The sequence below is a fragment of the Dendrobium catenatum genome, unplaced genomic scaffold, assembly GCF_001605985.2.
Source record: "Dendrobium catenatum unplaced genomic scaffold, ASM160598v2 fragScaff_scaffold_390, whole genome shotgun sequence".
Lineage (NCBI taxonomy): Eukaryota > Viridiplantae > Streptophyta > Magnoliopsida > Asparagales > Orchidaceae > Dendrobium > Dendrobium catenatum.
Genome location: NW_021318852.1, coordinates 5817038 through 5841931, shown reverse-complemented (window position 1 = coordinate 5841931; position 24894 = coordinate 5817038). Strand labels below are relative to the sequence as shown.

Sequence of the window (24894 nt, the reverse complement as noted above, 5' to 3'; positions counted from 1 at the left end):
CCAGTGCAGCTCTGTTTTTTGTTTTTTAACTTTCTGCAAGCTTTGCAGATCTTTTTGCTGTAAGCAAATAATCCATTAGGCATCAGAGTCCAATTCTACTTCCAATAACATGCAATTTGTCCACAATAATTGAGGTGAACCCTTCAGTTTGTCTCTTTGTGTAGGATTTTTACTATATTTCTGTTATCTATGGCTTTGCTATCATTCGATTCTTATTACCTTTCATTAAAAAAAAAAAATATTCTATATAAAATAATAATGACAATCAGATTTACATACAACTTGAAGGGTAAGGAAAATTACTATACAGTTGCAAAACAAAACAAAAAATTTCATTTTGGTTGGCTTAATCTCAATAGTTAGAAAAGCCGTTGAAGCACTGAATGTTATTGATAATCAGGCTTCAAAACCCATCTAGCACCATTAGCATCTCTCTCAAGGTTAGCTATCTCTCTTAGAAGGCTCTTGAAAAGAGGTAAGTCTTTGGACTGTATCCTGTCCTTGAAGTGTTGTGTTATGTTCGACGAATCGACCTGACCGCCTTTCTGCTGTATGAAAGTGCAGAGCTGGCGAATCATAACCTCTGGTTGCACTATGGTGAGCCTGCTAGCCGTCCTTGAGGTTTGAGCATTCTGTCTGGAGCTGGTAGATGCCTGGCCAAGGTCTTGCTCGAGTGCGTCGCTCATGGCTCGCTCGTGTCGACCTCGAAGTCTAGCCAGAAGCTCAGCTGATGTTAGTGTCTTACCAGTGGAAGCACCAGCTGTGAAATTACTGGATGAAGAACCAATCAAATGGGAGTTCACAGCAGATCCAAACTTCCTGTGGATGGATGATGGAGCTCCCGCAGCGCCGGACTTTCCCGTCCAAGTTGGCGTTGCAAAGCTTTCACGACTCCTCAGCATTCTCGACTCCCGCAAGGCCTCTGCAGCCCTTTGCGCAACTCGGGAAGCTTGCTCCTCCATCCTTACTTTGTCATCATCATGGACGTTCATGATAATATCATGGTTTATTGCACTCTGAAAAACAAATAGTCTTTATATATCTCTATTATATTCTATTTTAGTTCTTTTTATTGTTTATGTTCTATTTTATTCTATTTATTTCAATTTCTATTGATTGATATTGAATTCGTGAGATGGTTTTTTCTTTCCTATGAATTGTGGCTTTTTCAAAATAGAAAAGCACAATTACGATAGACAAGAAAGAATCTGATTCATTCTACTTTATACTAAGGTGTTGGATCTCAAAATCGTTAGCAAAGAATTATGAATTTTATACCCCGACTGAGAACGAAACTATTGAGTTATGACTCTTCTGGATAAACAAGAGCTAGGTTTCTAGTTTCTAGTACGGAAAAGTTGATTATTCAAACTGAACTTACGAAGATACTAATTAAGTATTATTGATATTTTCTTTATATTTAACATTTCCAGATGAATCATCTGGAAATGCATCTTTCTTCATTGTTTCCTAAACTCTATTGAATATCGACAATTCAACATGAATTTACTATTCTATATATTATTATTTAAGGTAAGCCGCCATGGTGAAATTGGTAGACACGCTGCTCTTAGGAAGCAGTGCTAGAGCATCTCGGTAATAAACTCCCAAAAGAAGGGGTTGCATAAACAAATTGCATTGAAGGAAGAGAAAAGTAACATACATGTATCCCCTGAGCATCAAACAAGCACTTCAATATGTTCTTTTCATCTGCTGAACCATTGCTTTGATCGGCATTTTGCTGTTGTTGGGGTCCAGGTGAACTCTCTTTAATTGGAGATGGTTGCTCATCCTGATTGTTGCTAATCTCAAGTTTTAGTCCTCCAGACAACTGACCAAAGATATTTAATGTCTCACTAGCATTATCGTTTCCATCATCTTGCAAAGTGAAGAGATCCTTCATGTCCTTGGCTTTGAAGAATCTTCTCTGTTGAGGATTCTTCAAGATCTTGCTTGTCAAGAAATGTTTGTAGATCTGCCTATGGTAAATCTTTTCCTCTATGGTTCCACGTGTGATCAGTCTATAAACTGTTACATCTCGTTTCTGACCAATCCTCCAAGCTCTTTCTCTTGCCTGTTCATAATAATTGTGCAAACATCAAAGAACTGATTTATCCAGCTAATCTTTACGGTAAGATGTGTAACAGCAAAGATGAGACGACCACCACAACAACAACAACAACAAAAAGCCTTTGTCCCACTACGTGGGGTCGGCTACATGAATCCTTTTTCACCATTGTGACCTGTTAAAAGTCAAATTCTCATTTAAATCTAGTAAAGAAAGATCATTTCTAATATTTTCTAACCAAGTTTTTTTAGGTCTACCTCTACCTTTTTTAACATAAGTAAAATCTAATACCTCAACTTTCCTAACTGGGTCATCAGAAGGCTTCCGTTTAATGTGACCAAACCATCTAAGGCGACTCTCTCTAATCTTATCTTTCACTTGAGCTACTCCAACCTTTTCACGTATATGCTCATTTCATATCCTATCTCATAGGGTAAAGCCACTCATCCACCTAAGCATCCTCATCTCTGCAACACTTAACTCTGGACAAAGATGAGAGGATGACTAAATTTAAACTCTGAGTACGGCTTATTTTCTGACTTGATCATTCATGTTGTTCAAATATTCCAAGAAGAAACACTGAGATATAAGTCCTAGAATATGAAAGGAAATACTTGGGTAATGAACAAATCAGATCATCAACGAGTTTAACCTATAGCATTCATATGGTATAGTCAAACAAGGAGCTTCCAGTTACACTGAATTGTAGGATTAACATAAAAATATTGCAGAATAAAATAATTCATTATGCATTACCTGTATATCTGTAGAAGGATTCCAGTCTGGGTCATAAATGATAACCCTGTTTGCACCAGTCAGATTTGTTCCCAAACCTCCAACTTTAGTCGTCAATATGAAAATGAAAGTTTCAGAGGAATTGTTAAATTCATCCATGAGAGCCATTCGCTGCTTAATAGGAGTTAGTCCATCCATTCGTCTGTAGCTATATTCACTTTTGGTGAGGAAACGCTCAATGATGTCCAAGACTTGTAGTGTTTGAGTGAAAAGAAGAACACGATGACCTTGCTCCTTCCACAACTTGAGTACTTGAGCAACCACTTTCATCTTTCCACTCCGTTCTGGATTTCCATAGTCAGAATGCTGATGAGAGTGTTCTCTTTCTAACAGATCAGGGTGATTGCAGATCTTTCTCATCACATCTATACCATAGAGGGAGTTCATGCTACCATCAAAAATTTTTTCTACCTCAGAGCTCGCAAGAAATGCTCTGTAAACCGACCGTTGCTCTTGTGTTAGGCTGCAAAATAGTACATGTTCTGTTTTCTTGGGAAGCTGAGCATTCACATCGGCTTTCATACGTCGAAGGAGATATGGCATGATCAAGTCTCGCAAGACAACTGCGCATCTGTAAGCAGTAGACACTTGAAGAGGAGTTGCATTAGCATACCCGCCAACAGTGATTGGAACTGCAAACTCAGACTCAAATACAGGTAGAACACCTAATTTACCGGGGAAGACAAAATCAAAAAGGGACCAGAGTTCAGAAAGCTTGTTCTGAACTGGTGCTCCTGTCATAATTATTCGGTGCACGGTTTGTATCTGCTTGCAAACCAAGGTCACTTCAGCATTAGGGTTTCGAATGCGGTGACCCTCATCCAAGACAGCATATCCCCATTCAATGCCAAGCAGCTTCTCACCATGAATTCGTAGCTGCTCATATGTGGTGAGCAGCAAACCTGCTTCTGATCTCGCAATCATATCTATCATATGATCCCAACTTTTCTTTGGCTTCTTAGGGCAAGGGTTATCATAATCAATATCCAATGAAGCTTCACTATCGCAGTCACTATCATTGGATCTTCCTAATGGCTGTACAGGAGCAGAATCGTGCAGTATCTCAACATCAAAATTAGGGTACCACTTCTTAGCTTCCCTTAGCCACTGCCTGAGAAGTGTAACAGGGCAGACAATGATGCTAGGTTTGTACATTTTGCTGAAATGGAGAGCTCCAAGGAAGGAGATCACCTGAATAGTCTTACCAAGGCCCATTTCATCCCCTATTATACCCCCAGCTCTTTGACAGTGCAACTCCCATAACCATTGGACGCCAACTTTTTGATAGTCAAAAAGTTGCTTATAAACAGATTTAGGTATTTTCAACCCTCCTTCAAGGACCACACAAGATTGTTCCTCATCATCTGCAGCCTCGTCTTGGTTTTCTATATCATAATCAGAGATAGCGGCATCCCCATCTGTGAAGCAAAAAAATAATGCTTAGAAACATTGCCCATAAGCACACCAGAAGAAATTTACGGCGGAATATTGTTCTTACTGCTTAAGCAACATTAAGAAATGAAAAAAAAAAAATCTGCATATGCAAACAATCTTTAAGAAAATTGTTGTACTTTGTTCCTAGATTTATGTTTTAGGCTTGTATAGCTTTGTGTGTAGCCTTTTATATTACATTTGGTGCCTATAAGTATAGGTCTTGTAGTATGTAATAGGGATGGTTAAGAAATAAGATTTCCAACGTTTGGATGCCTCCCTCTTCCCTCCTCCTCTCTCAACTTCAAGAAGAGGAAGTGTTCTTCCTCTCTTGCAAGAAGTTGGATTCAACAAAAATAAATCAAGAATAAATAATAAATATAATCATATTTGATAGTAGTCAATATAAAATAAAACTTTATTTGATTGACTCCAGATAACTAACTATAGACCCTCTTATTCCATACCAGTGCAAACAAAAAATGTGACTTGATATGCACACAAAAGAACAGGAAAATTATAAATAAATATAAACTTTTAACCCATTAAACAGACTATGAATTTAACAAGTGCTCATGTTTAACTGCAATGCACCTGATTCAAAATACTCCATTTTGCACAAGTCCATATACATCTTAGAAGAATCTCTCCCCAACGTAGGAGGTTAGTGATCCTTTAAGCAAAATATGGGTAGATTACTAAAATTGAAATAGCAAAGTTAGTAGCTTTGAAATTTAGATATTGGTAAGCAGAAATACCACTTCCATCGAGCAATTTTTCCTTCTGTAAATCATATTTTCTCCATTTCTTGTCTGGTAAAGGTCTCTTCAACTTTCCAAGCTTATGTTTTTTCTTCTCATGGTCCTCTTTGCTTGGAGAAACTTTCTGAGGCTTTCTTAACCTCCGGAAAGGACGAGCAGGTGGATCAAGCATAGGTAAGGATTCTAAACCAAGCAATTTTGTTGATGGGCGATTGCGTGCAATATCTTCCATTGATTGAGCAACTTTCCCAATGCTTGATGAAGAAAAATTGTCATTTGAAGCCCCTTCAATAACCTCACTTTGATTTGATGGACCAGGAAGCTCTACACGTCGCTCAAAACCTTTAATTTTATGGAAAGGGGTTAATTTACCCTTCCGAATCAGTTCCTCCCTTTCCTAAGATAATAACAGCTGATTATTAGCACATTTCCCCAAGTTAAAAGGATATGTATTCTCCTAAACCATTAGAGAACATTAAAAAAAAAACGCTCCCAAAAATGTATAAAGAAAAAACAAGGAAAATTTCTTCCTTAATTTGACCAAGCAAAGGCAAGTAGTAGACAACTTACTGTTTCAACAAAGCCAGTGGATGCAGCATCGAGCACTGCATCAAAATCAGCATCTTCATCATAAGCAACTGTTTTTGCCTTCCTTTTAGAGTGCTTGTTAGATTGTTCTGCTGGCTTATGCTTTAGGTTGTGCTTTGGCTTTTCTTTAACCAATCTTTCAAGTAACTCCTCATGTTCATTCCTACTGGCAGAATCCTGCCCTTCAAAATGAGAAATTTCATTTTGGAGTCGTGCTTTAGTTCTCTGAAGACTACTTAGACGATCTTTTGCCAGTGCCTGCTGAAGTGAAGACCCATCAAGGGTAAGCAGGACAGGGACAACATTCTTCTTCACATCACCCCTGACTTTCTGATCATCCACCGTCTCACTCTTCTCTTCTGTAATACTAGAAGCAACAGCACTTATTTCAACTTCAACTGCCTGCAATTTGTTATACAGTTTGACACGGCTTGAAGATGATGGATCAGCAACTTGATGTTCTCTGTCAAGATCATGCTTTTCAGAGCTCTCAACAGATTCACTTCTATCAACATTTCCCACCTTAACCTAATCAAAGCTACAGTTAGCATTTTTCAAAAAAGTATTTATTATTTTTCAAGTATATGCTAAATACTCAATGCATCTATGGAGAAGACTGAATTTCCTTGATTGTCTAAACTTGAAAAATTAAAATTCAAGATGATAATAATGTTGGAAATAAAGCCCAAAGAATCAAGTTATTCTCTATGTTGCATCGTTGAGATTTTCATAGTAGGTGACAAACACATTATCTATAGAGAGAACCTGAACTCCAAAGAACCCAAGTAATTCCTTCCATCTGGCTTAGCATGCATCATCTTTAGCCTGGTGTCAGCTATAGGGATCGTCCCTACTCCTACAATATTTAAAGTTAAGGAAAAAATGAGGTAAAAAGAGAGAAAAAAAAGTTAAGCTAAATCCATTGGACTTCCACAAATGGGAGGCATATAGAGTAGCTATAGAGCTTTAGCTCCACTTTGCAGAAAGGTACTTTTTTTTTTTTGTAATTCAAATCATCTGAGTCCTATGTTATAAAGTAGGTAGCCAGAGCTTTACTCAAAGTCCTCCATCTATTTAATGCTAAAAGGGGCAATAAATGTTATAAAGTAGGTAGCCAGAGCTTTACTCCAAGTCATCCATCTATTTAATGCTACAAGGGCCAATAATTTTATTTTGTGCAAGTACTCTTCATAAGTTTTTACTATTTTTAAGAATAAAGGTGATGCACAAGATTGTGTGAATTATAGAGGAATTGAGTTAATGTGTCATACTTAAAACTATGGAAAAGAGTTATGGAGCATAGGTTGCGGCGTGACACTAATGTTTCTCAAAATCAATTTGGATTCCTGCCAGGCAGGTCTACTATGGAAGCTAAACATTTATTGAGAGGTTTGATGGAGAAGTATAGAGAGAATAATTGATCTACATATGATTTTTTATTGATCTAGAGAAAGCATATGATAAAGTTCCAAGAGAAGTGTTATAGAGAGTTCTACATAAGAAAGGGGTTAATAAGTTTATATTCAAGTCATTAAGGATATGTATGCAGGAGCTGTTACTTGTGTTCAAACACAAGGTTGTTTGACCAAGTATTTTTCTATTTCAGTAGGATTACATCAAGGATCAGCCTTAAGCCCATATATTTTTGCTTTAGTCATAGATGTTCTCACTAGACATTTGCAAGAGGTTGTACCCGGGTGTATGCTTTTTGCTAATGATATTCTTATTGTGGATAAGACTAGAGAGGGACTTGAAGGTAAACTTGAATTACGGAGGTCAACCTTAGAGTCTAAAGGCTTTCGTTTGAATAGATCTAAAACTGGATATATGGGGTGTAATTTTAATAATAATAGATCTAGTACGGGGATTGTGACTTTGGGAGATTAAGTCATTAATAAGAGCACATGTTTTAGATATCTTCAGTCTATTGTTCAGAGTGATGGTGAAATAGATGAGGATATTATTAGTAGAATTCAAGTTGGATTGTTGAAGTGGAGGAATACATCGAGCTTGTTGTGTGATAGAAAAGTATCACTCAAACTTAAGGGAAAATTTAAGATGGTAGTTAGACCTGCAATGCTTTATGGCGCAGAATGTTGGCCATTAAAAAAGAAGCATAATATTAAGTTAAGTGTTGCATAGATGAGGATGCTTAGGTAAATGACTGCCTTTATTCTTAGAGACAGGATACGAAATGAGCATAAACGTGAAAATTTTGGAGTAGCTCCAGTGGCAAATAAGATTAGAGAGAGTCGTCTTAGATGGTTTGCTTATATAAAACGGCAGCCTTCTGATGACTTGGTTAGGAGAGTAGATGTATTAAATTTGACCTATGTTAAGAAAGGTAGAGGTAGACCTAAAAAGACTTGATTAGAAAATATTAGAAATGACATTTTTTTATTAGATCTAAATGAGAATTTGACTCTTAATAGGACACAATGAAGAAAAAGGATTCATGTAGCCGACCCTACATAGTGGAATAAAGGCTTGTTGTTGTTGTTGTACTCTTAATAAGTTTTTACCATTTTATAATTGGTCTACTTTTTTGTTTCCTTTGTTTCTCACATAATTTTATCTACCCTCTTTATTAGAATATATTTAGGCGCTTCTTTGGAAATGCCTAAAACACTATTTAAACTTAAGTGTTACATTCATCATCTCTCCAATATAATTTCAATTTCTATCATTCAATCAGTGTGATCCAAGGAGAGCTAGGTGCTTTCCAAGGCATCCGAGCTAGGCAAGGGGGCACTCCATTGCCTTAAAAATCTCCCAGGTTGGTGCCATCATATGAGCCGTGGTGTAAGGCACTAGGTACTCGGGTGCTTGCCTCTATGATGCAATTTTTTTAATATGTTTAAAGCATACAAAACCATGTTATGAGATGGCAGGCCATACAACAACAACAAGCCTTTGTCCCACTATGTGATGAAGATGACAGGCCATAAATCTAATAATATAGAAGACAGTATGTGATGAAGGAATGAAATAAAAAGGGGCAAATATTGGATTAAGCTACCAACCAAATTTTTTACCTACTAGTTTAAACTTTAAATATAATTTCTGAGTCCTATAGGTAATTTGTTTTAGACAAACTATTTAATAAAATTTTATAATTTTGGTATTTAGAAAGATACAAAACTATGATATGTTCGCTTTTTACTAATAAATTTTAAATTTAATCAGGATGATAATAAATTTGCATACCATTCTTCATAATTAAACTATGTGAAACTTTTAGCACCCCGATCTCCTAAGCAAGTACCTAGTGCCTGGCATTAGTTAGGCAATCCGGTCACCTTAAGGTGTCTAATACCTTTAATAACACTATCTTTAATCCTTTCTAATTTTACCACAAGTTAATTTCAATATTCTCAATTATTCTAAAATAAACTTAGTTATCGATCAATTTTATTGCTTAATATTTCATGTCATAAATAATAATTAATCAAACTGCAAAAACTCCATTATATTCTTAAGTCGCATATATTTGCACATGTAATTATTTTCTATAAATAAAACAATATTCTCAATAATATTCTCATCATGATGGTATTATAGATCAATAGTACTTAAATATATTGCACTTAGGTCTCACTTAATCTTCCATCATTGTCAAAAATAATTATATATTCCAAATCAAATATTATTTGTATCATGTACATGGCATTTGTTCTACCAATCATAAGCCCCTGATCTTCTAAAAATTGACTTAGTTGTTCAAATTTTCAAATAATTTTTTATTAACCCAGCCTTTTTTTAAGTTCAAAAAACATCTCACATATACAAACTATGCTTTGCAAATAGCATACTCCTTTTTAGTTCACCTTAATAAATTTTACATGTTTCTTTATAACCAATGCCAAAGCATTAAAATTTATCGTTCATCATTGATGAAACCCTACTGTGGTTGGAAAATTATTTGGCCACTTCACAAACACAACAAATTGTAGTCAAAAAATACAAATTTAAATTACTACAACAACATCATCAAGCCTTTATCCCACCATATGGGGTCGGCTACATGAACCCTTTTTTCTCAGTCAAATTATCATTAAAATCTAATAAAGAAAGGCCATTTCTAATATTTTATAACCAAGCCTTTTTAGATATATCTCTACCTTTTTTAATATAATCCAAATCTAATACATCTACTTTCCTAACCGAGTCATCGGAAGGTCGTTGTTTTACGGGACCAAATCATCTAAGGCGATTCTCTCTAATCTTATCTTCTACTGGAGCTACTCAAACCTTTTAACGTATATGCTCATTTCATATCCTGTCTCTAAGACCAAAGTCACTCATCCACCTGAGCATCCTCATCTCTACAACACTTATCTTAATATTATGCTTCTCTTTTAATGGCTAACATTACATTCTACATGCATATTTTATCATTTGATGACTACTAATGCCATTAAAATAGTGCTTATGATACTAAATTGTAATCATTTAATACAAAATCATGTTAGAAATAGATTTTTCTCAATAACAACAACAAGATCAAGCCTTTATCCCACTACGTGGGGTCAACAACATGAATCATTTTTCTTCATTGTGTATCCTGTTAAGAGTCAAATTCTCATTTAAATCTAATAAAAAAATATTATTTCTAATATTAACCAAGCCTTTTTAGGTCTACCTCTACTTTTCTTAGCATAGACCAAATCTAATACATCTACTCTGCTAATCGGGTCATCAGAAGGCCGACACTTTATGTGAATAAACCATCTAAGACAACTCTATCTAATCTTATTTGCCACTATAGCTACTTTAACCTTTTCATATATATATACTCACTTTGCATTCTGTCCCTAAAGTAGATCTTCTCAATGTAAAACTAAATTAGTTCTTCAATAATAAAGCAAATTTTCTAAGCCTAAAAAGATATTTAGAATATGATAAAAATTTATTATTTGAAAATTTCATCACCATCATTATTATTGTTCTCCCAACTATATGAGATGACATTATGAATCATATTCTTCATTTGTTCATGTTCATAGCCGTCTGAGGTATCAAATCCATTCTTTAGAAATGATTTTGAACAATATTTATTAATTTAACCTTAGGTTCTACCCTTGAAATTTTAATGGTCAATATTTCTAACACGGTTGTTTGTAGAGGGGAAAAAAAACACTAACAAATTCGGAAGCATTTCTTTTATCCAACTGTCCAAGCACTGCGGATGAATCATTTGTGAATAATAAATGCATCCAAATCTGTTGAGCTCACAATTTACACCAAAACTCAGTAAGATTTCAAAGAAAGAAAATTAGCACATGAGAAAATAACGTTTTTCAGCATTCAAACTTCATTTATCATGCAGTTAAATATACCAAAAGAAATTTTCTGTTAAATTTCCCTTTTTTGTTAATAATTTACTAACCTGTGCAAACACATTTTACTTTCAAATGAATTTATTTATCAAACAATTAATGAAAAAATGACCTTCACAGAGAGTGTTTCATTAAAGAGCTAAGAAAGATGAATACTACTTCCAAAACAAAGTCTCTGGATCATTGCCTGCAGCATTAAAAGACTTTTTTTTTGGATAAAATTTTCCTTTCCTAACTTTTTTTTCAGTTAAGGATAAATAAGAGAGCAGCAACATGAATAAAAAAGGTCCACTGAATTAAAGAAAAAGAAGCTTCCGAAGCATTACTACTAAATATACCAAAATGCTATCATATGAGAATAAAAAGAGTCAAACAATGATAAAATGGTTCCTCTCAGACACAAGACTTCAATATAATATGATATATATAAATAAACATAAATTACGATTAAGAACCACCTACAACAAAATAACCGGATAAACAATCAACTAAAATAATGAATATTAGCATCAAGAAAATTAGTTAAAAAGTCAAAATTCTAAGCTCGACCATCATAAAAGGCGTTGAAGTCGAACCAAGTCTAATGACTTTTGATAACAACTAAATTGATCTAGAAATTCCCATATACAGTAAAAAAAAAGGATTTTGTATTTTTGGCTGAAATTCTTATGAACTTCTTAAACAAACTAATTTTTTAGCATACTAAATTACTAAACTAAACACAACATCAGAACAAGAAAGCCCCCCAAAATATCGTGCCATTCTTAGTTTAATAATTATGTACGATGATTAACTACGCAAGTATAATCCTATACCAAGGGAATAAAAAAGAACGTATAACAAGGAAACAACAAAGATATTCAGTACAATTACGCATTTAACTTTCCTCTTAAATCTTTGGTTGACCTCATAAGGTATGCAGAGAGTTAATGAAAAGAACTCACACAACCAGTAAATTACGACAATCTCAAGTAATTTAAACTATCCAGAGCCTTAAAAGGCATATTGAGGAACAATAGTTACCTGTGTAAATAGATCACGCTCAATAGTTTCAGGAGCAACAGATGTGACACCCAAACTATTCAGCAACCATTTGTCCTCGTCTTCTTCCTCCATTAAGAGATTCTGAGTCGATGTTACATCACTTATGTTCTGCACATCATCATCATCATCGTTAGCAATATCCAAACTATTTGGTAAAATGAATACCTTTGAATAAGTATCTCTTCATATACTCATAAACCTTTGAATAAGTATTTCTTCACATACTCACAAAGTGTGTGAGGAAACAATGCATAACGATGCATAATTTTACTAAACACTAGTTTTAGAAACACATTCTGACAACTAAAAAAAAGGTCAAGAAGAAACGATAAATATAATAAAGCAGTTTACTACCAGCTAAATCAATACAAAAGCAGTAGATTAACTAACCATATAAGTATCAGAAAACCATGACAGATGAAATACTATCAATTAACAGATAAAAACACTTAAGAAATTCATCAAGCGTACATAGATACAAATTTAGCTCTTTCTATTTTGAAACTTCAATAAATAATATACTGAAAAGAGGCATTGTACCTCTAGAATTGGTATTTGATCATACATATCATATCATATCATTTAAATAATTAACAAATCACTATAATATTTATTACATCATGATAGTTTGGAACATTTATACCTTTACAACTTTACTAGCCTCCCAGCCATTTTTGGTCATTAAAAAGGTCTCTCATATAATAAAAAAAATTAAATATTTTTATAGGCCAGCTTTTTGTTTTGTTATATTGGGGTATTTAGTTAGTTGACATTGTAAAGTTATTAGGGTGCCCAATATCAAATATTTAGATGCTATGATGATCTTTTATTCTTAGGTAGTCAATGCCCAAGCTATGTACTTAAATTTTTTTATTCTCTAAGCTCATTGGCTATAAATAGGTCTTAAATCCTATATTTTTGAACATTAGATGCTTATTGAATTTAATAACTTATATCTAGGTTTTGTTTGGGACGTCTTTCTTATTCTTTTTAAAGCAATTTTTTAGTAAAACAATAATTTTTTTTACTAAAAAATTGCTTTAATAAGCATAAAGAAAGCAATTTCAAATGAAGTCTTAATTAAATCAAATCAAATCAAATCAAAAATAATAGTAATTTATTTATATCAATAATATGCTTACTAATTTAAAAAATAGAGAAGTGTTTGCTTTCCTCTTCTCCATTTTTCGTTTCGCTTCGCAGGTCGTGTGAGATAGAGCTTCTAACACATCGATTATTTTAACGACGTTCCTTCGACGACGGTCTTCTAATTCTTTGACGACGACGGGAGTTTGTTAGCTGCGACGGTAACCATCGTTCTCCCCTTTCGCGCTCTTCTTCGGCTAAATCCGATAAATCCTAATAAAGTCGCCGAACCATATGATTTAGTTAATCCGGGATTTAGGGAAAAAAGTATAAATGGAGGATGTATTCGTCGTGAAGATGTCCATTTTTCTCCGTTTGGCAAGATTTATTGGAAATCCTGCTTCAAGTCCCATACCAAACTGCCCCTTCGAGTCGTCTTGCAGAGAAAAAGGGTTTAAGATTATGTAGAATTTAAAATTGTTATTTTTGTTGTTATGAACGATTTGGTTTAAATCTTGATAAAATTCTGATGATCAAACAACCCCTTCGAGTCATCCTGCGTCTATTTGCTCCGCTTAGTTTGATTCAGGGGCGAATATCTCCTTTGCCCAGGAGGGCAATTGACCCCCCCTAAAAAAATAAAAAACTAGGGTTATTTGATAATTTGGTCTTTCCCTAACCGATTATTTCACGCATAGGAGCCACCCGCATTTGGTTCTCTTGCCTCTCGCGATCTCGCTTCTCCCCTCTTACCGCCTCACTTTGTCCGTCTGAAATCAGGTGCAACTGTGCAAGTCGAAGCTCCGGATCGGTTGATCCTCTCGCACCCTCGCTTCCTTTTGCCTCTCACAACCTCATTTCTTCGCGCTATGATCGGTAAGATCCCGTCGCCCCTCCCCTTTTCAACCTAACTTCGTATTATTGTGTATTTTCATATCTTGTTTTTGTCCTATGTGAGTATAGTGATGCTAATGTGAAACGAAGAGTTCAATTTTATGCTTGCCTTCTTTCCATTGCACAATAGTTTTTTTTCTAATTATTTAGGTGGAATCAGCTATTTTAGATGTTATTTGTATATTAAAAGTTGAAAATTGTTGAGTAGATATTGTTATTCTATTTTCCATTCTATTATTTTGCTTTCATTTGCTATGCTTGGTCTACAATGGCACTATGCCATGATCTGCTTGTTCAATTGCTTTGTTGGGGCGACACTTGACCATATGGCACTAGCAGTATCCTTAGCTTTATATTTGTTTGACATCAAATGATTAAGTTTCATAGCCACCTTTGGTTTCTGCATAGTTGAAGTAGTAGTTTTCATGTTGCAAAATGTTGTATCTGTATTTGTAGTCATTTATAAGATGTTGAAGTAGACATCTAATATTCCACAATGATAACTAGGGGTACCGTCTAGCCCTTGGTCTACAGTGGCACAATATTAGTCCATTTATATGAAAATGACTAAAAATACAGATACAACTGGCTGTTTTTAAATTTTCATATATATGAAAATTTTGGCCCCTAACTCTAATATAGAATAATTTCAGGCAAATAATCATAATAGAGTTCTTCTTCGAGACAATCCAACTGAAAGGGTTACGAAGGTGACCTTGGCAGAACAGTAAGAAGACCCACTCTTTGTTTTGCAATAAAAACGTTCAACTTGACTGTCTACCAATACATAAAAAGAAAACTGATAATTTGGATAAGTAAATGAAACAAACAAGCAAATTTTCATAGAACCTTCTGCTATGACCGCCAAAATTTATTTAAGAAATTAAGGGGCTGTTTGGATGCAAGATTTAAGCAGGATTTAGCATAAATCCTGCAACCAGCAAAAAAGACAACTTTAAATCCTACAGAATCTCGTTTCTTCTCAGTTTTGCCTTAAAACCGGATTTGGTAAATCCGATGGTTCGGCGCATTTACGGGATTTAGTCAAAGAAGCGCGCCAAAGGGAGAAAGTTCGTTACCTTCGCGGCGAGCTCCCGTCGTGACTTCTGATCCGACGTCGTCAAATGAGGCAAACAAGCATCCTTTAGGGGCTGTTTGGCATCAGGATTTATGCAGGATTTGAGCAGGATTTATGCTAAACCTGTCAAACGGGATTTGATCGCCCCGTAAATCTCACGGCGGAATAAATCTTCCGTTTCCCTCTTTCCGTAAATCCCTGATTTACTAAATCCTCTAGTTCGGCGGATTTACAGAATTCGGCCGAAGAAGCGCGCGAAAGGGAGAAAGTTACCTTCACAGCCAGCTAGCTCCCGTTGTTGCTTCCAATCAAAATGTTGTACTTCCGATCCGACACGAAGGTAAAGTCGTCGAAGAAGCGAAGTCGAACAGCAACGAAGGAGCCGAAGAAGCGACTCGTGCAATCTCTACAGCTCCTGCGAAGCAACGAAGCCGAAAAGAGAAGATGAAAGGCAAACCCTAGGCGCCTCTAAGTTATTATTGATTAACTTAATTAATATAATTTAAAATATTAATAATTAAGTAAATTAATTAAAAAATATTTAAATGATTAATGAGATATTTAATAAAATAACAAATAATTAAAAATAATTAAATAATATTTTAAATTAATTAAATTATTAGTAGGTGTATTAGCTAAATAATTAGTTATTTAAAAAAATAACTAATTAATTATATTCTTAATAATATAATTGGATATCAAGTACTTATTAGATTAACACATAGCAAGCAATTTAATAAATAATATTATAATGGTAAAAACTCATCAATCAAATGTCATCGCAGACAGATTCTGACAATTCAAGGCAAATTCTATTATACTCATTTCATTTGCAATCAAAGTTTTTTTAGCCCTTAACCCCTCAAGCAAACTTGTGCTATAAGATTCAAGGAGCAAGAATATCAATCAAACACCATCTGAGAAGCTTCCTATCAATATAATTTAAGATTATGTAATGAATTTAGAAAAAAAAAATTGCTTTAAAATTTTTATTAAAGAGAAATAGTTACTTATGAAAAATCCATGAAAGCTCTAGTAGTCATATTAATGCTTTCAAAATATGGATAATTGTTAATGCAAGCACCAAAATTACAAAAAACAAGGAGAGCCTTTCCTATGCTATTTTGATTAATAATATTGATATCATTAATGAGTATTCTATGACATCAAATCTAGGTTTTAACTAAGCATAAGGCCTTATACCCATAGGAAACCTTAGTCCATAAGAATTAAGAGAAACTTTATATAACTCACTTTCTATCTAATATATATCTTTGTGGTCTAATCTCAATGTAATCACACCATTATAATCTACATCCATTCTTAAAGCTTCAAAAAGAGTTAAAAGTGGATAACTTGAGCTTATGAGCACTTTCAAAGCCTATGGATTTATGAATAATATACTGACAAATATTTCTCTCCCTCATTCCTCAATTTTTATTACTCTTCATCCTTGTTTATACTTGAGAGGCACATGAGTTTCCAAGTGACTTAGACTTGGTTCAAAATTATTTAGCTGGCATAAGATAACCTTTAGCCTTCAAGCAATTTAGACTTGGTTCAAAATTATTTAGCTGACATAAAGATATTATCGACGAGACTCAACTAATCTGATCGAACAAGCTCGCAGGAAAATCAAGATAAAAAAAATGATGTCAACAAACATACCCTAATATGATTTATGCCTTTACATCTTAGCTTCTTTAATGAGCTTGCCATGGTGACACCTTCTATTATGATAAGAGTGTTTAGTTTTATAGAGTTATAAGTTATCTCCATTGTATTTTTGATACCAAAGTAGAGGTAGTAAGCTTACCCCATTAGATAATATCTTTATTAGTTAAGAGATAACCAATAAGAATATGCTAGATTCTCATTAAATGGGGGATTCTTATTATGTTCACTTGGTTGTAGTGATTGAGGATGATCAGATAGATGCTTTCAAGGATGTCCACATTCTCATAGTTATACATAAAATTTTATAAAAATTGGATTCATCATCGATCGGTGTTTGTTCTTTCAGTTGTGTCGATGATAATGAAGCCCTCGCTTCCACTACCTTCAATAACGGGGAGATGTTGTAATAGCTCGTATTTTGATAAAATTAAATTTAAAAAAAAAATTAGGAGTCATTATAAGTCCAAATAACAAACTATATTCGTCATAACATAGATATTATAGTGATTTAATTAACTAATTTTTTCATAATTTTTTAGCATTGTTGCAAATCCTCAAAAAAAAAATGACACAAGTTGGTAAAAGTAGGAACATAGGTTTCGGTACAAGTAAGGACTTTGGGATCATTAGGTGCATGTTCATTTTACAAACTTTCACAAAAAATTTAAATAAATTTGGCTATTTATGAATATTATTTTATAATTTTTGAAAATCCAAAATGATTTTATAAATTATATACTGATTAAATTATATTATTATATTATTATTACATTATTATTTTATCATAAACACTTAATCTTTATTTCTTAAAACCATTTCCTTTATTCAATCAGCTATCATAAAAGACTTAGGGGAAATTGAGAAAATATAGGAGAGAGAATAAGCAATCTAGGGTTTGGAGGCCATAGAACAATTTTCGTCAATCGGTCCAATTGGAAGATATGCTCGTCTAATTGTAAGGAATTATTAACCTATTTTTTTATTTCAAAATTTTGATAATTTTGGAATTTTTTTATAAAATGTGGATAATTTTATGTTAGCAAAGCTTAAGTACGTAATTTTTTATAAGTTATCAATATTGAGATTATGAATGTTTTGAATATTTATTTGAGATTTTTTCATGTGATTTTTAAAAAATAATATTTTTACCAATTCAGACATTTATTTAGACATAAAAAATAATGCTTTTGTTCAATTAAAGTTTTAGAATATTATTATGCATGACCTTAGGTAATTTGATAATTTCTAAAAATGTAAATGTCTATTAAGTAGGTTTTCGGTTGCCTACCGTTAAGACATTTGAGCACTTTTCTGAATTAAGTTTAATTATATTTTATTTACTGCAACACATTAAAAATAAATTTGAGTATGTGATTAAGTAATGCATTATAGGAGAATGCACGATTAGCGTCGGAGCTTCTGGCGGATATGTATACGGCGGAAACTACAACATTTTTATTGGCGTTTTATGCGACGGTAATATTACGACATATTTACCGGTGAAAATTACGTCGGTATGATTCCGACGACATTTCTGCTGAAAAATACATTGTAATATGTAAGCAAATTGTATAATACGGCGCATTTCATGCCGGAAATTACCGGTGTATGTACCGACGGATATTATGCCGGTCATTTTAAACACAACGAAAAATTACCATCAAAAAAACCGACGGAAACACTACCGACGTAGTTTTCGCCGGAGAATCCGTCGGTTAAAGCCGTATTTCTTTCCCAAGCCCGTCTGGCTCATTATTTCATTCGTCGTTTTGATTTCATCTCTACTCGTCGTCGTCACCCCAGCGAACCTCGCCATCGCCAAGACCGTCTAGACTTCCACGGACTTTGCCGATGCTCACCGCATCCGTCACCGACAAAACGTCACTGTTTTGAGGAAAATCCATCGTAAGTTTTTTTTTTTTTTTTTTGATTTAACACTGCACTTTGCCGACGATCACCGCCTCCGGCGTTAGTTGGGTTTATTTCCCTTCTTTCATGTCACCTCCATCGCCTCTGTCGAACATCGCCGTTGTCGAGACCAACCCTTCACCCAACTAACTTCGACTTAGTTTGCCGACGTTCGCCGCCTCAATCGCTGACTTCTTTCACTGTAAGATTTTATTTTTTTCATGAATTTTTTCATTAGACATTTGCAAGAGGATATATGTATTAAGAGAGTTGTTATTTGCATGTTTTACATTCTTACAACTTGTTTAGTTTTGATGATTCCAAATATTATTGTTTTAAGTATTATATTCTCCTAACACTTTTTAGAAGAATTATTTTTGCTCTTGTGTGGACTAAAATTTCAGGATAATCGTACTCTAGACTACTGAGGACTTCAAATCAAATTCAGCACATCATAGTTTGTAAATTGAAGTCTGTATTTTTCATTCTATTGAGTTTGAGAGATTGTAATTGTAATTGAGTAGCATAGCTCACACACACTTGGGGAGATCTTTAAAAAACCATACTGATCGTATGGGACGAACCAACTTCATACGGGACGATCAGGTCAGTTATCCCCTCGGAAGAGCAATGGAACGAACATGAACTGAGAAAATGTTTCTAAGTCCTGATCGTACAGACGAATTTCCGTATTCATCCCGTGACGATGTGCTCTGGATTCTCACTTTGAACTGTTCATCTAGACGAAGTGTACCATTCGTTCCAGGATGATGGGCTCTGGATTTCTCACTTTGTATTGATCGTCCGAACGAAGTGCATAATTCGTCCCAGGAAGATTGGCTCTGGATTTTCACTTTGTGCTGATAGTCCAGACGATTAATCTTGTTCGTATCAGGACGAAGTTCTATGGACACATGACATGAACTATTCCTCCAAACAAACACTCATATATCTTCGTCCCAGGACGATGTCCTCTGTTCCTTAAAAATTTGGGACCGTCCTGCAGTTTTGTCCGAACAAACCCTTGATATAACTTTTCGTCTCAAGACGAACTTAGTTCGTACGGGACGATGATCGGGTACGAAGTCAGTTCGTACCAATATACATTGGGTTTATATGCAACTGTTTTTACACTATTCATACAAAACGATCTGACGATCGTCCGGGACGATCGACTGTGTACAGACTTGAAAGTCAGCAGTTTTTTGACAGTTTTTCGTGTCTTTTCTATATAAGGTCCACTTAAAACTATCATGTAATCTTTTTACCTACTAATCTTCGTGTAAACTAAAGGAAGAGTGAAGGAGGGAGTATGAGAGAGTGTTTGAAGGAGGATTCTTACTACTAGAGCGTGAAGGATTCATTTGATACTCGAAGGTAAGAATATCCAATTGTGATTTTTGATTACTTCACTCTTTTCTCTCGTCCTTCTAGATTTCTTGTGAGAAAATCTGTCAAGGAGATCCGGTTCTCTGTCGACACTCATGGAGTGTGAAAGGACAAAGTGTTCTCTGCCTACACTTGGAAAGTGTGAACAGCCGAAGGGTTCTCTGCCCGCACTTGGAGAGTGTGAAAAGACGGACAGTTCTCTGCCAACACTTGAAGAGTTCGAAAGAACGGACGGTTCTCTACCTTAAGAATGGGTTTTTTTTTTTAGACGTTTGTTAACACTAATTCATTATGCTTTAACATTAGAGATCAAGAATGGAGAGGCTCAAAGAGCTTGTGTTCTCTTTCTACTTCATCCAACATAATGAAGCCTATTATTCTTCTTCCCTATAGTATGCATGCATGCATGCATGAATCAATTGGATAAACCCCTTTAGTACTTTGTATGTTTACTCTCTTCTCTATTTTCAATCCCTAATATAACATTTTTTATAGGCTAGGCTCCACCCTTCGTCATTAAAGTAACTCAACTTGGAGGCTCACCTTTCGGCCAATTTATTTTCCTATGTTAATGAGTTGGTGAGAACTTTGTTCCATTGGCGGTTAGGGATCAATTTTATCATGTTCATATTGCTTAGCTTCCCCTTATGCATGAAAGGGGTTATTCAAACCATACATAGTCAGTCATTTATTCTAGGTTGTTTAATCCCCTCTCCTATCCAAGATAGGAGATCATTAAGATCATCATGCAAAACCATTCACATTAATGCCTCCAATCAACATTCATCAACTTCAAATGTAAATTTCATCACAAATTGCCCTTTATTATATTTACTCATTCTCTAGTTTCAAGAAAAGCTGAGTATTAAAATTTCATAGCCATGGCCTATGAAATCTACTTCAGGTAGATTAGATACAATATTTTTTTTCTTTTTTAAAATTTCCCATAAAATTTATATTTTATATTTTTTACTATGTATGAATTACCAATTGATGCTACAACAATAAACTCTCTTCCTCTACCATCATAATATTCAATCTTAGAACAATTTTCACACAATCAAGATTATGTCGTAAAGTTACCGGCAGAATATGCTACGGTAAACCGAGGTCTTCTTGTAGTGTTCAATTAAATTGCTCACCTTCTTATGTGTTTAGTAGACATCATCCACAATGATTATCTTTGCAACACTTATAAGATTGGGGCAAGTTAGAATATATCATCAGGAATCATCAACATGGGTTGGAAGAGTTTGACCTTTTTTCTTTCATTTATATGATATTGGTTTCACTTATTTTATTGTTGCATTTTTGTTGTTGTGATTTCTTCAACACTTCAACAAGGAAATTCAATACTTTCTTCTCTAGCATAATTTTTTAATATGATATATATTATGTAAACTCTATGGGGTATAGAGGTACATTACCTTTATGTTATTAAAACACAAGTAGCATACCACATGTCAATCATCCATTTATACATTGTCACTTGGTGCATGAATTCCCCCATCTTGTCACATGGAACATGTTCTTTGTCGCTGCTAAAATTGATTGTACATCATATGCTTGTCATCAACCACCTCAATATTACTTCTAATTTATGTTTTAATTATAAAAATAACTCTTTCTACCTTAAGAATGATTTTTTTTTTTTTTTGAGACATTTGTTAACACTAATTCATTATACTTTAACATTAGAGATCAAGAATGGAGAGGCTCAAAGAGCTTGTTTTCTCTTTCTTCGTCATCCAACATAATGAAGCCTATTATTCTTGTGCCCTATAGTATGCATGCATGGACCAATTGGATAAACCCCTTTAGTACTTATTATGTTTACTCTCTTCTCTATTTTCAATCCCTAATATAACATTTTTTTTATAGACTAGGCTCCACCATTCTTCATTAAAGTAACTCAACTTGGAGGCTCACCTTTCGACTCATTTATTTTCCTCTGTTAATGAGTTGGTGATAACTTTGTTCCATTGACGGTTATGGATCATTTTTATCATGTTCACATTGCTTAGCTCCCCCTTATGCATGAAAGGGGTTATTCAAACCATACATAGCCAGTCATTGATTCTAGGTTGTTTGATCCCCTCTCCTATCCAAGATAGGAGATCATTCAAATCATCATGCAAAACCATTCATTAATGCCTCCAAACAACATTCATCAACATCAAATGTGAATTTCATCACAAATTGCGAGCCTTTTATTATATTTACTCATTCTCTAGTTTCAAGAAAGGCTGAGCATTAAAATTTCATAGCCATGGCCTATGAAATCTACTTCAGGTAGATTAGATACCTTGATTTTTTTTCTTTTTTAAAATTTCCCATAAAATTTATATTTTATATTTTTTACTATGTATGAATTACCAATTGATGCTACAACGATAAACTCTCTTCCTCTACCATCATAATATTCAATCTTAGAACAAACTTAAACAATTTTCACACATTTTTACTTAACATATGACACTACCATTAATCATCATAATGAACTTATAATTTAATCATTTTGATAGATTAGAAGACTTTGCAAACTCTAAATATGGTCTTCAAAAACTCATTTTTTTCACCCTTTATGATAAGTCATATACTCATAATATCATCAATCACTTAATTGAGTGTTATTATTTTTCTTCAAAATAGAGATATAAAGTTCCAATAATTTTTTTCAAAAAATTTAAGCCAATTAAAATAAATTTACACATATATCACATACACAAGACTAATCCCAAAATCTTGATTGTTAGCAAAAGCTCTCAATCAATAGACTAGTTAATAATCAAATAATCCTTAGAAAAGTGCTTAGAAAATTACCAGCATGGCGTCGCAGTAAATTTGCGATCCTGAGATTTCACGGCGGAGATGCGTTGTTGATCTGAGTATTAGTTGTTTGCTAATATAAAAATTTGTCCTTTTGGAAAATCCTTTTTCACCGGGCGGTTCCCAATATATCCTCCTCCTTTTAACTCCTTTTCTTTGTAACTTTCTTCTTCCCCACAATCACATCTCTCTCTGTGTCACACTCTCCCCCCTCATTCTTCGCCTTGGTGGTTACCTTTGCTCCAGCGGGTATGACGGCGCCAAACATAGAGGCGATAGCGGCGTCGCTGAGGAGCTGCTCGCTTGGCGGGAGGACAGAGTCGCCGGAACGTCAGCCGGCTGCGGCGGCGGCGGAGAGTCGGCCACCCGCAGTGGAGGAAACCGTGGATTACGACGGAGTTACTGTAGAACTCAACTCGGAGGTGGCGCTTCCCTACCACTGGGAACAATGCCTTGACTTGAGGGTACCTATTTTGTACCAATCCATGCTTCTCTCTCTTTCTCATTCTCCCATCTTTAAATGCCTCTCTTCTTCTTCTAGCTGTTTTACTTTGTTCTCGTTCTTCTTCCAATCATTGATCATTAATGCTCCCGCGGGGCTACCCAGCTCTCTTCCAAACACTTAACGGCGTCCAATTAATTGCCTTCTAACCTTTTCTCTTGCCTTGTATCTGTTTTTTTTTTTTTTTTTTTTTTTTTTTTGGTCTTCCTCTCTTTCTCTATAGCTTATAAAGGCAAAAATCTAGTTCAGGAATTATGAAGCAAGATTTGTTTCTATATGGATTTCTCTTCTCTCTCTCTCCTTATCCCCATTTCACCTGGTTTTTGCTTGACATTTTCGTTATCTTCCTCTTCTGTTACATTCTTTATCCTATATTTCCTTCAAAGTTTCCTCCTTTAGACTTCGAGCATTTATTATGTTGATTTTGTTCAAATTAAGGATATGATGTTTCTCATTTTAATGGAAAGTTTGAAACTATTATAGCATTTGGTATTGATCTGTTTCACTGGTTTATGTTTCTGCTGTCAGACTGGGGAGCTTTACTACATAAACTGGAAGGATGGGACGAGGACAAGCGAGGATCCTCGTCTCACAACAACCAGGTGCCGGACGAGCTACTTCTCGTCGGAGGAGGAGGAGATCTCTGATTTAGAAGATGAGGAAGCCGAGGAAGAAGACGAAGACTACTGCGACGCCGAGGATAGCAGCAGTTCAGTCGCCGAAGGCGCAGACTATGATGATTTCTACGGCATCAATGCCGAAGTTTCTTCGGGCGTCGCCTATGGAGCGTCTACCTCTTCCTCGGCCGAAGCCGGCTCCGCGGACTGCTCCACCGCCGGCAGTCAAGTCCTCGTTGCCGCCGGCTGCAAGTCCTGCTTCATGTACTTCATGGTACCAAAGCGCGTCGAGGCCTGCCCCAAATGCGGCGGATATCTCCTCCATCTCGGCCGAAACGGCTACTTCTGAGCGTCACCGGCGACTTCCTTCATCTTCGTCGTCGTCATCAACGGCAGCGGTTTCCATCTGGAACTTGGGTTTCAAATGATCCAGGGAGAAAAGAAACTAAAGATCCGTTTTTTAACACCAAAGCTGCCATCTTTTTTCTCCTTTCTCAATTTTCTCCCCCATTGATAACCAGATGTGAATGTTTAAGAGGAAAAATCACAGATCACAGACTTATAATCGTGTTTTAGTCGGATAATTGTCTTTGAGAATCATTATTATGATGTGAAGATTTTGAGACGGGATGATTTAATTGTGGGAATAGTTCTGTCAGTAAAAGAATTTTTGGTTTCATTCTGTTTCGTCCTGGTGTGGAGAGAGCCATGCGAGCTCTGAAGCAAAGAATCTGATTCGTTTCTTCTCTCTCCTCCCACGGGCCAACCTTGACGTACCTGAACTGGTCTGGACGTCTGAGCTGCACGATAAGAATACCAGATCTGATATCATCTTTTGCTTATGCCTATGCTTGGAATCATCTTCTTCATCACTCCAGCTAAATTAAA

At 35.1% G+C, this 24894-nt stretch overlaps 2 protein-coding genes across 6 annotated transcripts; one reads left to right on the top strand and one right to left on the bottom strand.

Annotated features, from left to right (window-relative positions):
• Positions 1-242: 242 nt before the first annotated feature.
• Positions 243-15545, bottom strand: LOC110097532 (DNA excision repair protein CSB). 5 transcript variants are annotated; one of them, XM_028694037.1, is made up of 8 exons: positions 15358-15545; positions 15086-15207; positions 12006-12134; positions 5626-6165; positions 5053-5452; positions 2825-4281; positions 1664-2074; positions 243-1016 (listed from the first exon to the last, which is right to left on the bottom strand). In XM_028694037.1, the coding sequence occupies exons 3-8, from the start codon at positions 12096-12098 to the stop codon at positions 387-389; spliced, it is 3531 nt and encodes a 1176-aa protein (XP_028549870.1). In that variant the 5' UTR covers positions 12099-12134; positions 15086-15207; positions 15358-15545; the 3' UTR covers positions 243-386. The 5 variants fall into 5 exon arrangements, with proteins under 5 accessions (XP_028549870.1, XP_028549872.1, XP_020679616.1 ...); XM_028694039.1 differs by having other exon boundaries at positions 15086-15157; XM_020823957.2 differs by having other exon boundaries at positions 15086-15545.
• A 7460-nt stretch (positions 15546-23005) lies between these two features.
• LOC110097582 lies at positions 23006-24645 on the top strand. The gene is made up of 2 exons (XM_020824056.2): positions 23006-23351; positions 23918-24645. Exons 1-2 carry the CDS (start codon positions 23139-23141, stop codon positions 24353-24355), a joined length of 651 nt encoding a protein of 216 aa, XP_020679715.1. The 5' UTR covers positions 23006-23138; the 3' UTR covers positions 24356-24645.
• The last annotated feature ends 249 nt before the right edge of the window (positions 24646-24894 follow it).